At 38.1% G+C, this 17153-nt stretch overlaps 1 protein-coding gene across 1 annotated transcript in view; it reads left to right on the forward strand.

Moving 5' to 3' along the window:
• The window catches only part of CRB1 (crumbs cell polarity complex component 1), a 262229-nt gene that overhangs the window by 28822 nt on the left and 216254 nt on the right, over positions 1-17153 (forward strand). Inside the window, exon 2 of the mRNA XM_059998788.1 lies at positions 11711-11848. Within this exon, the coding sequence (XP_059854771.1) occupies positions 11711-11848 (138 nt within the window). The remainder of the gene's footprint in view (positions 1-11710; positions 11849-17153) is intronic.

The following is a 17153-nucleotide window of genomic DNA, read 5'->3' on the forward strand; positions in this document are numbered from 1 at the left end:
CCTAGTATTTGATAAAAAGCTTCCTGGAGATTCTGCAGGCTCGTGGACCTTACAGTTTTTCACCTGGTGTAGTACCCGGGCCCCCTGAAGACCAGGGTCAGCACATGAATCCCTCTGTACTCCTTTGCCCTCCCTTGTCCTGAGTGATGCACAAAAAATTCTATGTAATCATTATTTATAGCAAAATAGAAGAAAAAAGTACTATAGGGTGCTGAAAGTTTTAGTCCACTAAGGATTTTAGAAATTAATATTGATGTCAGTGGTGACAACTTGTCAGAATTGTTCATGTTTTTTCTTAGTAGTGTCACAATGATTTATGATATGAATAGAATGTATTTTTTTATATTGTCTCTCCTACTCAAATCCCAGCTCTGTTGCTATTTCTGCTTTTCTGTGGTGGTGATAATTGAATGAGGAGAAGGAGCAAAAGAGCCTCATCTGTTTTAATTTCTGAGTAGGGACATAGATTAACTAGAATCAGGACTGCCCCCTGAACTCAGGAAGTCAGTTTTTACAAAGACACTTGTGTGTGTGTGTGTATATATATATATATATATATATATATATATGTATATATATATATTAAGATATATTCATATATATATATATATCTGAATCACTTTGCTGTACACCAGAAACTAACACAACATTGTAAATCAACTATACTTCAATAAAAAGGTGTCTATATATATCTTTATGAAAGATAATAATTTCAAAGGCAATTGTAGGGTTTGAATAAAGTAAGTTCATATATGCCAATAAATTAATTGAATCATTGCCTTTATCTTATTATATGACTTCACAAATTTATATTTGTGTTCTCTCTACAATTCTAGAAAATATCTCTCAGTTAAACTTTTGCAGAACTCTGTAACACAAATAAGTACATTTTAATATATCTAGTAATTTTGTGGTGGGCATTCTCTTCAATGGGGAGTAATTTTTATGTGACAATGTACAGTGATTTATTCATTGGATTTTGTCGTTGTTTAAATTTAAAAACCTCTTAAGGATACTCAGCCTTGTCATGGATTCTTCATTAATTTTTTTTTTTGCGGTATGGGGGCCTCTCACTGTTGTGGCCTCTCCCGTTGCGGAGCACAGGCTCCGGACGCGTAGGCTCAGCGGCCATGGCTCACGGGCCTAGCATCTCCGCAGCATGTAGTATCTTCCCGGACCAGGGTACGAACCTGTGTCCTCTGCATGGCAGGCGTACTCTCAACCACTGCGCCACCAGGGAAGCCCCTCTCTTTAGGTTTATAATGGGCATTCGCTCCTTTTGGTTGCCAGCATCCATTTCCCCGTCATTTGACAGCAGCATCCTAAATTCCTTTGGGGGAGTTCTTGCTTTTTCATTTGGTGTAGCTTGGTAGCACTGCATGGCAAATCAAGGTGCACAGCCCTGCCTTACTTAGGTAGGCCACTCTGGTTCCCTCTTCCTCGACTTTGACAGAATGGGGGAGATTATTCAAATTCATTCATGTGAGTGGTATTATCCTCACAGAATTATGCGATTCTTATTGTCCTGACTCAGCACCACCATGGTTTCGCTCTATTCAAACTTGTTCTCCTAAATTCTCATCTTCCTGTGAGGCATTGAGTATTCTGCCAATAAATTCTTTATTTTCTTAAGGTTACCTGTTACTTATAATCTAAGTATTCTAAGCTCTTAGATGTGGGTCTAGCCAAGAAAAATATTTATCAAGAATCAATACCTGTTGGGACTTCCCTGGCGGTCCAGTGGTTAAAACTTCACCTTCCAATGCAAGGGGGTGTGGGTTCGATCCCTGGTCAGGGAGCTAAGATCCCACATGCCTTGTGGCCAAAAAACCAAAACATAAAGCAGAAGCAATATTGTAACAAATTCAATAAAGAATAAAAATGGTCCACATCCAAAAAAAAAAAGTCTTAAAAAGAATCAATACCTGTCATGGTTCAGATCCTGGTTGGAAATGAGCATTAATAATTGTAAGAAGGCACCCACATCCAGTGCATCTGGATTACTGGCACCTATGCCGATTTTGGAGAAACAAGGACTCTTCCACCTGTCGGTCGATTGCTTTGGTCTGGCTGTCTCATCTATTCGCTAGGGAACTTCAAAGTGCAGACTTAGCCCCTTAGAGCCGCAGACATTTTTGCCAAAGCAGTACAAGTTGGGAACCAGAGTTAGTCCTATTGTCCTTAGCATGTTTTCTCACATGACTATCAGGCTTATTCTTTCACCTTAATTCCTCTCACACTTTTTCAGCACATTGAGCTTCTGCCTGGACTTGCTGATTTGTCTCCCTTTCTCACTCTGGGCCTAAGTCCCTGTTTTGAACCCAGTCCATGGTCTTGGAACACTGAATATCCTAAGTATATCATGTCAGAACTCTCCCCGTTGTGGTCTAGCCCAGTGCCTCATGGCATGACCACTGGCTGAGTTTCTGTTCTGAATGGACCAACTTGGAACCTCCTGAGGTTCTGAATCTGCTCTGAGTCCTTTTGTGGTTGCCAAAACTATAAACATGAAAACACACACACACACAATGTAAGAGCTGTGAGCTTAGTTTATTCAGTGTCTTATGAGGACTATAGCCTGGGAGAAGCCTCTCATACAGCTCTGAGAAACTGCTTCAAAGAGGTAGGGGAAGAGGCTGGTATATATGTGATTTTAGAAAAGGGGTACATGTAATCAGCATATATCTTGGTAGAAGGTTACTGCTAATCACAAGGAACAGATATCTCTGTTAATGATCTTAGTACTTTTCTTAATATGAGGAGATACAAGAGTCCAGTTTCATTAAAAAAATTTTCCTGAAGTATTTCTAACTATCTGAGGGCCTATTCGGCCTATTTCCCCAGAGCACAGAGTGCCTCATTCCTGATCTTCACCCTGAATTTCTTTCAGGGTGTTCCGTAGGTCAGTAAATGCAGTGGCTAATGAGTCAATCCTTGTAGACCAGATGGTGAGTGACAATTTGCACTATCTATCATCTATCTATCATGTTTCTATTTATTGTCTATCTAACTGTAACTACTATATAACTACATAGTTATATATTCTACAGAAAATATATCCTTCACAAACTTTCTACACAGAACTTGGAGATTTCAACTTCATCCACTGTTTTGGATGTTACTGAGTGTCTGAACTCACCATACCTTTTCATTTTCTGTATTTTCAATGCTTTGACATCTTTTTCTGACCTTGGAGAGACTGAGAAAGTGCCCCTCCTAGGACTAGCCAATTCCTAGAAATAGTAAGTCTCCTCTGCAAGCATGCCTTTCAGATGCAAACTAACCAATTCAGAGCCCACACCCCACCACTTCCTTTATCAGACTCATACTCCAGACCACTATTCTCCTGCCCAGATCACTCCAGAATCAGGGACCAGACCACTAAAGACAACCTCTACACCCCAGAGCCTGCTGCAATTATCCAGCTAGCCTGCTTACCCTGCCTCACCCATTCCTTTTATATCTTCTAAACGAAACCTGCTTACCCTGCCTCACCTGTTCCTTCCTGCAGAAACAGGAAGGAACACATTTTCCTACTGTTCCTTCTGCCTCCTGGATGACCATGGTGCTTCCTGTGTGGCCCTGCCTAGCATGAGGTGTCCCCTCCTCTTGGGAACTGTGAATAACAAACAAACCATCTTTTCAGTGGCAATCATCTTCTGATCTGCTGGCCTCAATATACCTGAATAATAATAAAACCTACATTTTAAAACAGAGTCTCTTTAACAGGTTATCAGGTTGTGTGCCTTTGCTTGGATTTCCTGGAATGAAGCAAGGCTTAAGTGCTAATGTTTTATTGAGAGGTTTAATTCCAGAGCAGGAGTGTGGGAATTGGTGAATGAGAGAGAGAGGAGTATGGGAGAAAATATAAAGTGGTACTTTCCTTAACTGGTCCTTGCTTGATAAATCACACACACACAAAAACATTATTTAGTTCTGTCTCTAAGGGATTCAGTTTTGGTAATATGTATTTTTCTAAGAAATTATGCACTGAATCTAGATTTCCATATTTATTTACATAGAATTGTAAAAAGTGATCTCTTAGAGTTTAAAAAACGTCCTCTGAGTTAAATCACTGTATCTCCCTTGTCATGTATAATTTTGTCATTTTTCATTTTTTTCTTAATTTATATATATATATTTATATCTGTAGTATGTTGGACACTCTAAAATATGGGACTCAGCATCCACCCCAGAGGAGATTAGATGAAGGTCATCTGATCTGGAGGCGTAGAGAGAGGGTAATAGGGCTTGGAACTGGAGAGGCAGTGACAGGAGACAAAAGGGCAAGTTAGACCTGGTTGAGGGTGGGAGGCATGGGAATCGATTAGAAAGAGATGAGAGAGTCAGCTTAACTATGAGAGAGCCATGGGGATGTTAAACCAACGTCTAAAACCATGCCTGTCCATCCCTGTGTGCATATATTATCCATTACTTATGTGAAAGAGTTGGTCAGCTATTCTCCAGGCTATTCTAGAAGACTTTCCTTTGAAAACTGTCTGTGGCCTGTTGATTATGTAACAGAAAATTCTGTTTCATGCCCAGTGACTCTGGTCTATACTTGGCCCCAACTGTCCCATGTGTCCTTAACTCCTTGTTGTTAAAAAACCAGGACACTTGGAAGGTTCCATGAAACAGAGGGTGGAGTCCTTGACTCCTTGTGGGGCTATGGTGTTGTGAAAGAGAAAGCCTTAGTGTTGGTATTGGGTACACTCTGTTGTAGTAATCAATAGAGTGTTTTCTCTCCTTTTATATCATTTCTCTTGTACTTGTAAGGAAGCCGAGACCTACTTATCTATAAATCTGTAGAGTCTGTATTATCTATACAGACTATAGATAATGCTCATATTAAATTAATGTTTATTTTATTTAGTTGAATAAGAGATTGTACCAGCAACTAAAATCCATTCATGAAATCTAGCTTTCTTTTTTGTTTTTATAGTCTATAATTTTTCAAAATCTAAAACAAAGCAATCACAAATGGAAAGCTCTCTAACTCAGTAAATGCTACTGGAAAATGGATAACATTATAAACATCAGTGATATATAATCAGAAAACAAAAAGATGAATAAAAAAGAATAAAGGTTAAAAGACTTTTCAGGATTCAAAAATAGCTCTTACTCTTTGAATAAATAGATTTTAAACTTGATATGAAATTTATTTTTGGATATAATTTACAAATAACCTTTACTTATGAAAATAATCAGAGTTTGGGAGGAAGATTACTGAAATCATCATTAATAATAGAGATCATTTGCATAAACAAAAATAATGCCAAATGGAAATATTAGATTGTAGGAATCCAAAATAGAATAATAACCACAGGGTCAAAATGAATTAAATACAAGAATCTCCTGACAGTATTTTATCAAAACCCAGTGTTAAGATGATCCTTAAGCTTTATTTATATCTTGTTACAATTTATGATATTGAAATTATTTAGAGGATTACATCTAAAATTGCCCTATGAAATTTGCCATATTTATCAGCCCTCTGTAAGAAATATTGACCACTTAAATTTATATTAGTAAAGATAATTTTTGACATTCATTTCTTTTCTTTTTTTTTTTTTGATGTGAACCATTCTTAAAGTCTTTATTGAATTTTTTACAATATTGCTTCTGTTCTGTGCCTTGGCCTTTTGGCCACGAGGCATGTGGGACCCTAGTTCCCCGACCAGGGATCAAATCCCCACCCCCTGCACTGGAAGGCGACGTCCCAACCACTGTACTGCGAGGGAAGTCCCTGACATTATTTTCAAAAGACAAGATCTTATCAGATCCAGCAAAAGGGAATTCATATAAAGTAGAAATTTGTGTGTTAGGAAATACCTAGACATACTCTAAAACCTAAAATTACTGCTTTTATGCATTTGCCCTAGAGAAACTCTTGTGCATTTGCACAAGAGAGGTGTATAAAATGATTATTGTTAAATTATTGTTTGCATAGAGAAAATTGGAAACAACACTGACACCCAGAAAAAGAAATAGTTAAACTATGGTACATCCATCCTGTGGAATGCCATGTGGCGTTAAAAAGTGTGAGCTGGAGGGCTGCCTTGGTGGCGCAGTGGTTGAGAGTCCATCTGCTGATGCACGAGACACGGGTACGTGCCCCGGTCCAGGAAGATCCCACATGCCGCGGAGCAGCTAGGCCCGTGAGCCATGGCCGCTGGGCCTTACGTCCGGAGCCTGTGCTCCTCAACGGGAGAGGCCACAGTGGTGAGAGGCCCGCGTACTGCAAAAAAAAAAAAAAAGTGTGAGCTGGAGAGCTGGACACCACCTACTTCTCGGCCCCTGCCCTCCCTGGCCAGGTCCTGGTCCTTTGTGACCCTTGGCCGCTGTGGTCTGGAGATGGAGCCACTGCTCCTGGTCTGGAGCTATTTTAGGCGCAGGAGTTTCCAGCTCTGCGCAGATCTGTGCAGACAGATGCTGGAGAAGTCCCTTATGACCAGGTACCGGCTGGACCCTGTCAGCCCTGTGGATCCTGGAGATAAGGCTGAGGGCCCTGGGGGGGGCGGTCTCTAGGTCCCTGGGAAGTGGGTCCAGGGAGGAGGGCCCGGGGTGGGGAGGAGGTTGACTGTGTGGTCAGCATAGACACCTGGAGCGGGACCCCCTGGAGACACACACACAAAAAAGTGTGAGCTAGGTAGATTTAATAATGTGCGGAAATACCCAAGACATATTGCTGAGTGAGAAAAGAAAGTTGCATAATAATACACATACTATAATATTATTTAAAAAGAAAAAAATGAAAAGAAGCCAAATAATTTGTCTGTCAGTCTATCAATCAGTCATCTATATATCTGTCAACCTGTAGTCTAGAATGGTATAAAACAATCTTCACAAACAATAACAATGGTTATTTCTGAGGAGGAGTGTGAGATTGGTATTCATCAAAGATTCTTTAGAGTACTTTTACAAGAATACATTTATAATTTACTTATATAATTAAAAATAAGTACCATCATGACAAGAATTAAGAACAATAGATTAGTAGAACTGAGTTTGAATCTGAACTCTATCATTTATTATATGTTTGACCTGGCTGGCTCAGCCTCTCTTTTGTCGAATCGAGATAACTTCATATACTTTATGGAGATTCGATTCTGTGGGTATTAAACGAGAGAGCGTCCAGGAAAGAATCTGCAGTCCAGAGCAGGTAATCAGCTGAAGATAACCAGCGCTCTTTGCACTCTATTAAGTCAATTTTAAACCTCAAGTAACTGAATGATGAAGTATTTTTTCTCACTAGGTTGCATCTGCTCACTAGAGTGTAGATCCATAAGGGCAATGAGCCTGTCTTAACATATATATATGAATTACTGATGTTTACTCTGGTGTCTGGTATACAACAGGCACTCAGCAAATGTTTGTACATTAATATGATACCTATCTATTCCACCAAGAAGAACTGCTGTCCTGAATTCTGGAGTTGTATTTCCAGATCCTATCACATATCCTCATCTTGCTTTTGAACAGGCACTCAAACTGAACATATTTTATAACTGTACTTATCATTTATATCTACACACCTTCATCTCCTCCTATATTCTTTGTTTTATGACATCTAGCTTATTGATGAAAAGTCTTCAGTACTTTTTACTGTCATTCCACCGTAGACTTTTTAACTTTAAAGACAAATATTGACCTTTAAGATTTTATTTTGTTCACTTTGTCTTATTTCACTTATTTTTGATGCACTTTAAATATGGTATCTTCTAGGGACTCAGTGGGCTTTTTTAAATTCAAGAAGTCATATTTTTTTACTCATATTTAAAAAATATATACCATTAGGAATTACATCCTCCCCATTTTCTTCCTTCGTTCTTCTGGAATAGAGCTTTCTACCTCTCTTCGTTGTTCATTCTTTTGGACCATCTCCTTATCTCATACCGCTCTATTCTGGATGAATTCTTCGGAACCATCCGCTAGTTAGCTGAGTGTAGTGTTGTCTACCATTTAAGCCATCAGTTGAGTTTTTTTATTTCACTGACTACTTCTCATTTTTAGAATTTATATTTGGTTCACTTTCTAATAGGCCTAATTGTTTTTCATGCATTCTTTTATCTCTTTAAAAATTTTAAACAGACATTTTATAGTGTTATTTTAAAGTCTCTTCTGATAGCTCCATTTTCTTTGAGTCTTTTGAGTGTGAATGTTTCCGTTTGTCATGTCTTCTGTCTCTTATGGCAGCGGGTTTCTAGTTTGATCCATAGTTTTAGACTGTGAGCTTATCTTCAGTAGAGGCTGCCTTCCACAGGAACCCTGTGTGAACAGTGGGTTACAGCATTCCCACACAATGGTTCCTATCAGGCTCCTCTCACTGGACCATTGATTTTCCTATTTCCAAACAAGTACTTCTTTCTTTCCTTTTTATATTTAATAAGATTTTTGGCTTAGAATTTTGCACCCCATGTTCAGTGCAAGTTGAGACCTCCACATGGTGTAGGTTCACACATGGGGCAGGTCTGGGTTCCTGTTTCTCACAGGGAGCCATCTATCCACGTTCAAGAGTAGGAGTCCTGCTTCCAATCTGCATTCCAAAGCCAATGGGAAGAATTGGAATTCGTCCCCTGCATGAAGCCAAAAGGCAAGCGATTTCTGTCCCAATTGGATATTCCCCTCCCCCCCTTTTTAGAGCTAACCTATGTATTTTTACAAAAGTTATAGTTTGTCCAAATGCATGTATTTCAGTGTGTTTGACTTGCAGGAGAGTGCTTGCTCCTTCTTGTTTGGAAGCCCTTGTCTATATTATTTATTTCTGTGAGTGCATTACTATTATCCCAAGTGCCCAAGCTGGAAAAATTATAGCTTTTCTGCAGCCTTATTCTCTACCTCAGTCCTTTCGATCTATCTAGTTTACTTTTACTCTTTTTTTTTCATTTGCTCTGCCCACTGTCTGATTTAGTTTGGGCCCCATCGCTCTCTTGTGGGCTATGACAACATCCTTTTCACTGGTTTCCATGCTTCTCATCTGCCCTCTGCCAGTCATTGCCACGTGACCAAGGGAGTTATCTTTCCAAATGCAAATCTAATTAAATTATGCCAATCCACTGTTTAAAACCTGTTGATTGTTTCCTTTCTTCATATTAGAAGTTAAACTACCTTGATTTTGTGGTTTACTGAGTTTTATGTGCTGACATTGCCCTGTTCATACTTGTATTTCTGCAATATCAGAATATGTTCAGTTCCTTGATCTGCCCATACACTGTATGCCTCTATTCCTATACACGTGCCCTTTTCCTGAAAAGCCATTAAACACCACTTTCCCTCTATTTATTTGTTTCACCCACACTTGAAAATTCAGCTTAAATATTACTTCTTTTGTAAAGATTTCCTAACTTGCCCCAAATCTGACGCATAGTAGCCATTCACTCTTTTGTTTAATAGCTATATCTGATTATTTTCCTATATTCAAGCTCAACGTATACAATTTCTTCACACATTCTTTGTGTAATATGTTTCCCCAACCACTTATTATCTTTGATAATTTTGTCTTTTGAAAAACCCAAATTTTCTTTGCCTCTTTAATTGTGACACTCATAACACAACTTTACAGAAAGTTTTCTAGTACCGTCAGATTCTATGCCTGGAGCCCTTCATTTCCTCTCCAGTCTATCAAGTGGTCTTGTACATTGTCACTCGCTTAGCCTTGAGGTCCATGAGGTCCATGGTGGAACCCAGTTTTATTTTTTTATTTATTTTAAAAAATTTTTATTTATTTACTTATTTTTGGCTGCATTGGGTCTTCGTTGCTGTGCGCGGGCTTTCTCTAGTTGTGGTGAGCGGGGGCTGCTCTTTGCTGTGGTGCGCGGGCTTCTCATTGCTGTGCCTTCTCTTGTTGCGCAGCACGGGCTCTAGGTGCGCGGGCTTCAGTAGTTGCAGCACTTGGGCTCAGTAGTTGTGGCTCATGGGCTTAGTTGCTCCGCGGCATGTGAGATCTTCCCGGACCAGGGCTCGAACCCGTGTCCCCTGCATTGGCAGGCAGATTCTTAACCACTGTGCCAGCAGGGTTTCCAATAAAATTGAGAGTTAGGTATAGAGATTTCCCATATACGCCCTGCCCCGACACATGGAGAGTCTTCCCCATTGTCAGCATCACCTACCAGATGGTACATTTTTTATTAAATAAACTTACATTGACAAATCATAATCACCCAAAGTCCATTACCTTAGGGCTTGCTCTTGGTGTTATACAGTCTGTGGGTTTGGACAAAAGTATAATGACATGTATCCATCATTATAATATAATACAGAGCATTTTTCACTGCCCTAAAAATGCTCTGTGCTCTGCCTATTCATCTCTCCCTGGAGGCCTTTTTAGGACAGATGGAAGATTTGATTGTTCTAGTATGTGGATTTCCCAGAGTCCACATTGCAAAAAGCATAAAGGGATATGTAAGAATAAAGATGAAAATGGAAACCATAGGGTTTATTGAAGGCATAATGTTCTAGAAATCAATGGGGAGACTCTAGTCCTAACTCTGCCATATCTTTCTAGATGACTCTGGGCAGACAGTATAATTGCTCTGCATTTTCATTCTCTAACTGATAAAATACAGGGATTAGAATAGAGGATTAATACTGCCTCTATAATCTGTAATTATTTTACTCTAATTGTTAAATTGCTCAAGCTAAATTATTTGTATTATAGGGAAAGATCTTTAAAAACAATAACTATCATGAACTCTGTAAGAAATAAAAAACTAAAATGGATAAGCCCCACTATAGCAAGTAAAATCCTCTGGGAGTGGGTCAGCATATAACATTAGTAGGAAACATTAAGCCATCAAAATATTATTCCCTATTTAGATACACAAGCAGGAAATATAGAGACTTTAAAATACATAAACTTCTGACAGAGCTCTCAAGTTTTACACAAAATTTGAAATGTAAATTGCGTTTTGAGTGTAACAAGTAGCCAGTTTTAACAAGGGAGCAAGGCCATGTACTAGCACTAACCTTAGAGAATAAGACATCTGACTTTAACTATAGATGTTTCTGTGAAGTGTCCAAGGAAAATACAGTCTTAAGGACTTGAACAATTTAATCTGAAGAAAAATACCACAGTACTTAGCATAAGTATATATAAAAAATAAGCAAATATATTTGCATTCAACAATTATGGTAAAGCAAAAATTCAAGAAACCCCAGAGGTTATAAATATCATGAACAGGATTAGGAATGGGCTCTAGGTTTATGGAAGAAAAACTGCTTCTAAATAGTCTCCAGAACTCTGTCCATTTTATCAACAACCGTAATCTGACTGAGTTGTGAGAGTATGTTTATGAAAAGGTGACGTGTCTGTGAATTGTGTTCTGAAGATGAAGGTAAATATACAGAAATACAGGGTGTTCCTTTAATAGTTGTCAGATCATAATGATTGTGTGCCAAGACGGTCATCAAAAATTAATTCCTCTTTTAAGAATGATTCAGGACACTCACCTAAAGCAGGCCCTTTTCAGGCAGCATTGTTAAAGGAAGGAAAGTAGTACACAAGGTCTGAGGGGGGATGACTCCAGTCCAGCTTGAGGAAAGTCTGCACCAGGTTTGAAAAATCACCCCATCCTCCTGTGTAAGTAAGATGCTAAGAATCACAACTGCTTTCCAAATCTAAGTCCCCAGTCTTCTGTGAGGGAGCTGTAGGAGGGGAAGGGGCAGAGGTGGCACCCAGGGGCTCTGAGACTCTGGCTTCTTTCTGAGTCAGGCAGAGCTCGGGAGCTGGACAGGGACCAGACCACCACCAGCACGTCGGAGCATGTCCTCCACGAGACCATGGCGCTTCAGACAGTTACCCACCTTCTCATCTTCTGCCTCAGTCTCTCACTGCTCATATCCATAAAAAGTAAGCCTCTTCCATTTGTTGAATTTCTGACATTTCCTGACTTTTAAGTATTTCATGGGAAAAGTGTGTAGTGTTGCATGTTCTACAAAATGAAAGGCTTTAAAAAAAAGTAAAAAGAATTTGGTGTGAGCAAGCGTCCTGTGTTAAACAAATCAGTGGGACCAGTCAGTGTGAACAATTTTCTGATTCTATGATTTCCAGTAAGTATTCTAATAGAAAATGTTCTTTTTCAGTCTTTTGAGTGGTGAGCAGGAGGTTGAAATGGCCACATAGAGAAGGTTTTTTGATGTATTTATACTTTTATGGAATAGATCTGGCACTTTGTAATTGATATCCTTTAAAAGGAAATTAATCATAAGCTATAAAGCATTTTATTCCAATACTGTGTATGTATCTTCACTTTTAAAGAACTTGGTGTCCCAACATTTGCTCTCACAATCAAGGAGATAGAGTCTCAATTTTCCCCAAAGGATGATGGTTCAAAGCATTTCTTTTGCCAGAGAGAAATGGGCTTCCTTTCTATTGTATGTGCTTCTGTTTTATAAATGGAGTTGTCATATTCCACAAACTTCCCCAAATTGAAACAAGAATAATGTTTCTGAGATAATCTTGTTGGATGTTCGGCAGTGTGGAAAATCAGAGGAGACCAACAGCCTCAGCTGTGTGTTTATGAAGGACAGTAGCTATTGAACATGCTTAAAACAAAGACAGGCAGAGTGTGTGCTTGTCAAAGGGGCCATGTGATTTGTGTCTGTCGAATCTGAATATCAATAAGGCAAGGCATAGATCAGCTGCTGTTGAACAAGACTCCTTGGTGTTAGAACACAGAGTTGTGTAATCTGGGTCACCTGCTGTGGCTGCACCAGCGAGAGCGTTACTTGTATGGTTTATAGCTGAGCGTATATCAGAGGTTAGGTGAAAACAGGAATAGATGCTATAGCTAAGGCAGCTGAAGGCAAGTGGAGAAAGACCAAGTCAAACTAAAAGAAGGAACAGTAAATTCACAACACATACCACATACTCAGGACTTTTTTCAGAGTGGTACTTATTGAAAAGAGTTGTCATTTAAATAGTATTCATCCCCCTTGAAACTTAAAGTGGGCCCCATGCAATCGGAAGTGAGGCATAGAAGTGATATGTTGAGACGTGGGGGGAGAAATGGAGCAAAAGAAATGACAAGACACGGAAAACGCAAGATGAAGTCAGGTTACAGTACATTTTATGGCAAAGACCTTTGTAATTCCAATGCAGGGTATACTCTAATTCCTAGTGTTTGCTGCACTTAGCTTTTAAGGAGATGAATATGTAACCTCTAGAGTACCATCTCTTTTTTTAGGGGCTCAACTGTGCAAATGAAATTACATACAAATAATTTGTCTTCTTTCTCTTTGAGTGGGGGATTATTTATTGATAGTCTTTAAATAAATACTTTGTAATTACTTGATATATTCTCTAGCACAATATTTTTATTAGTTAAAAAAAATTGAAGCTTCATTTTGTTTAATTTTTAGGCAGGCAGACTCTTATCTGTGTTAATATATTTGCCGGCAAGTTGTGATGATATTGCCTTCCTCGTCAAAACACTTAGTTTAGACTCTTATTTTTAACTGACTTGAAAACTTTCACAACCTCAGCCTTCTTTTCCACCCTTGCCTCTTAGTACTCATGACACAGATCCTATATTCCAGCCATATTAATAAAATAATAGCTAATAGTAAAAGTTGCTGACATTGCTAAGCATTTTATATATGTTATATTTCATTTAATCCTTACAACTCCACCATAAGATAGATATGATAATGATCATCCGTATTGTATAGAATCAGATGGCTATCCCAGGTATCTCAGCCTTTGGTACATAGCAGAGAGCTGGTATGTTTAAGACGCAGCCTCTCAAGTCCAGCCCCAGATATTTCATATGTCTGGGTAGGTCCCATGAGTATGTCGTTCAACAAGCTCTCTGTTTCAAATGCAGGTGATCACAAGTTCTACACTACCCAATATATCTTTCTTGAGAACTTTAGTCATCAGAGTTGTAAGATATAAACATCTCTCTCTCTCCTCGGAAGGATTATTTAGGAGAGAAAATAAGCAGTATGAGCTTTACAAGCATTATTTCCATTTAACTTGCATGACAAGTAGAACTTGTCATTAATTCCATTTTATAGCTGAAGAAACAGTGGCACAGCGAGGTTATTTACTTTCCCGAGGCCACGCTGCAGGGAACGGTGGACCTGGGACTAGGACCCAGAGGTCCGACTCTGGATTCTGTGCTCTTAGCTTACATGTACAGACTCTGTTGAAGGGATAGTGTGGAGGGATTAGCGTGCTGCTCAGAACACAATAAAAGCACACAGAAAATTTTAGTTCTTTGGATCATATGCGTTCAATGAATCAATGATTTTTCTTTGAACTTTGAAATACATTCTTTTAAAATTAAGAGAAAAGAGTCACCCTTGACTCCATACTATACTTTTTCATGAAAGTGGTGCCTTGCTGTCCTTCAAGGGGCATGCTGTGACCTTGATGCATGAATCTGTGGTGAAAGGCTTTAAAGAAACTACCTTATTAGAGCTACCATGCATTAGGAAAGTGATTGACAGCGGTATTTCATGAGTCCTTTATGCATCTGGAGGTAAATTGAATATTTGTCAATGTAAATTCCACATCTAGTTTAATTTAAAATTAATTGTTTTAACCCATATTCAAAGTGTGGTCATAGTATACAAGTGAAATGTGGTTTGATAAAATTATTATTTAAGTTATTTGAATAATTTCAAAGACTTTGGGATAGCTGAATTTGAATAGCTGAATTTGAATAGAGTTATTTTAAAGAATGCTTTCTTTTCAATCTACCTAAAGTATAAAGAAATAGAATCTATAAAGACAAAATATGGTCGTATTTATTCAGTCTTAATGCCGCTATCAAGAAATAATTGAGTTTGCTCAATAGGTCAGAGAAGGTTGATGTTATTCATTAGGGAGTAATCGTCTAATTTTCTTTAAAATGTTACTTATGTAGAAACATTTGAAACTTTTATATTCACCATTCCAGTTAACATCTTTGCATGTTGTAAAGCGCTTACAGAATTATCAGAGTGAGAAAAAGGTATCTTTGCTTCTTCATAAATTAAACAATTATCTCATCAGTTTACAGTAGAAGTCTCTACTTCATGAAGGTTACTCACTGTTCCCTGAATCATGCAGCAGAATTAATTTTAGCTTGTAATTTTTGATGCTTATTTTATGTGAATCAGATTTTTCAGGAGAACTGCATTATTTTTCACCTTTGGTGATTTTCAAAAATTACCATTAATGGTATTACAATATAAAATTTTGAAATTCGAGAGGACAACAACAATCAGGGTTTTTAGTTCTCTTTTATATTTTACTGCTGGTTTATTGGAAATCCCTGAGAAGCCCAAATTTCTCCTTTTAGAAAATGAAAATGAGAGTATCCATCTTCCCCATTCACACCATCCCTGTTCACATTAGATTAAACTTCACTATACATACTTTCATTACAATTTGCATTTCTTTTCATAGTATGTGCCAAAATTTGAAAATATTACTTTTGCGTTGACTTATGTTTTACCTATGAGGTTGTAAGACATGGGTGTTTTGCTAACTGATATATCCTTAGTCAGTGGGTAGCTACTGTCCAGCTCAGGGTAGTCACTCAAGGAATAGTTATTAAATGAGTAAATGAATGATGGAACTTTTATAGCATTTGCTATAAGAATTGAATATCTTCTTTACTCATGACATTTTGGCATTATTTTTTAACTCTTACATTGTTTTACTTTTTATAAAAGACTTTATTATTTTAGAATAATTTTACGTTTACAGAAAAATTGAGAGGATGGTACAGGAGGGCCACCTATATCTCATACTCAGTTTCCTCTATTATTAACATCTTACCTCAGTATGGTAGATTTGTTACAATTAATGAACCAATATTGATACGTTATTATTAACTAAAGTTAATAGTTTATTCAGATTTCCTTAGATTTTTTTACCTGATATTTTTTTTCCTATTCCGGAATTCCATTCAGAATACCATGTTATATTTGGTTCTCAAGTATCCTTAGGTTCTTTTTGGCTGTGGCAGTTCCTCTGGCATTGTTTTTGATGACCTTGACAATTCTGAGGAGTACTGTTTAGGTATTTTATAGGATCCTCTAGTGGAATTTGTGGGATGCTTTTCTCATGGTAAGACTGGAGTTATGGGTTATTGGGAGGAAGACCACAGAGGTAAAATGTCATTCTCAAGATATCACATCAAGGATCTGTGCAATCAACATGATTTATGACTTCTCTCTCCTTTTTTCTTTTTTTTTTGATTTATGACTTCTGATGTTGACCTTAATCACTTGGGACGTGGTATTTGTCAGGATTCTCCACTGTAAACTTCTTTTTGTTCCCTTTCTGTACTTTCTTCTTAGGAAGGAAGTCACTATGCACTGCCCACACCTAAGGAGAGGAGAATTATGCCCACCTCTGGGAGAGCAGAGCATCTACATAAATTACCTGGGATTCTTCCGCATGGGAGATTTGGCTTTTCTCCATTGTTTATTAATTTATTCGAGTATTTATGTCACTATGGAGTCATGGATATTTATTTTGTACTCTGGTTTATACTACTAATACTGCTACTACTTTACTGTTTAATACTTACTGTCTAATACTACTTTACTGTTTTGTTTCTCAAGTTGTTCTAGCTTTGGCCACTGGGAGTTCCTTCACTCGGTCCTGTTCTCTTTTATCCTACTCCCTATCAACGTGAGGTGCTTTACTTCCTGACTTTCTGGCTCTGCAAGATGTTCCAGACTTGTCTTGTGTATTTCCTGCCCCAGTCCTACCATAAGCCATTGCTCCCGTGAGCCCTGGTTCCTTTTCACTAGAGAATGGCAATAGAAACCAATTATCTGAATGTAAGGTGTGCTTGGTGCCACTGGGGTATCATTTCTTTCAGGCCATCTCAGCTGATAGAGCACAGAAATATATGTGTGTATATACACATTTCCTTACATATATCTATAGGTACCTTGGTACATATATTAAGCTAAACATGAGTTTATGTTGATGCCTCTAACTTCATTACCACATGGACCATTCTAGCTTCTTCCCCTTCCTGGTCTGTAAATTCCCACTCTAACAGTGAGAAACCTGCCATCTGCCATTCATTTACTTAATTGTTTAAATTCAGTAAATATAATTTAAAAAGTATGTAAAGTATATAGGAGTGTCAAATTCTTAACCCATAATCCTGTAGAAATACCTTTATCAATTTGAGTACACTACT

Source organism: Delphinus delphis, chromosome 1 (genome assembly GCF_949987515.2).
Source record: "Delphinus delphis chromosome 1, mDelDel1.2, whole genome shotgun sequence".
Lineage (NCBI taxonomy): Eukaryota > Metazoa > Chordata > Mammalia > Artiodactyla > Delphinidae > Delphinus > Delphinus delphis.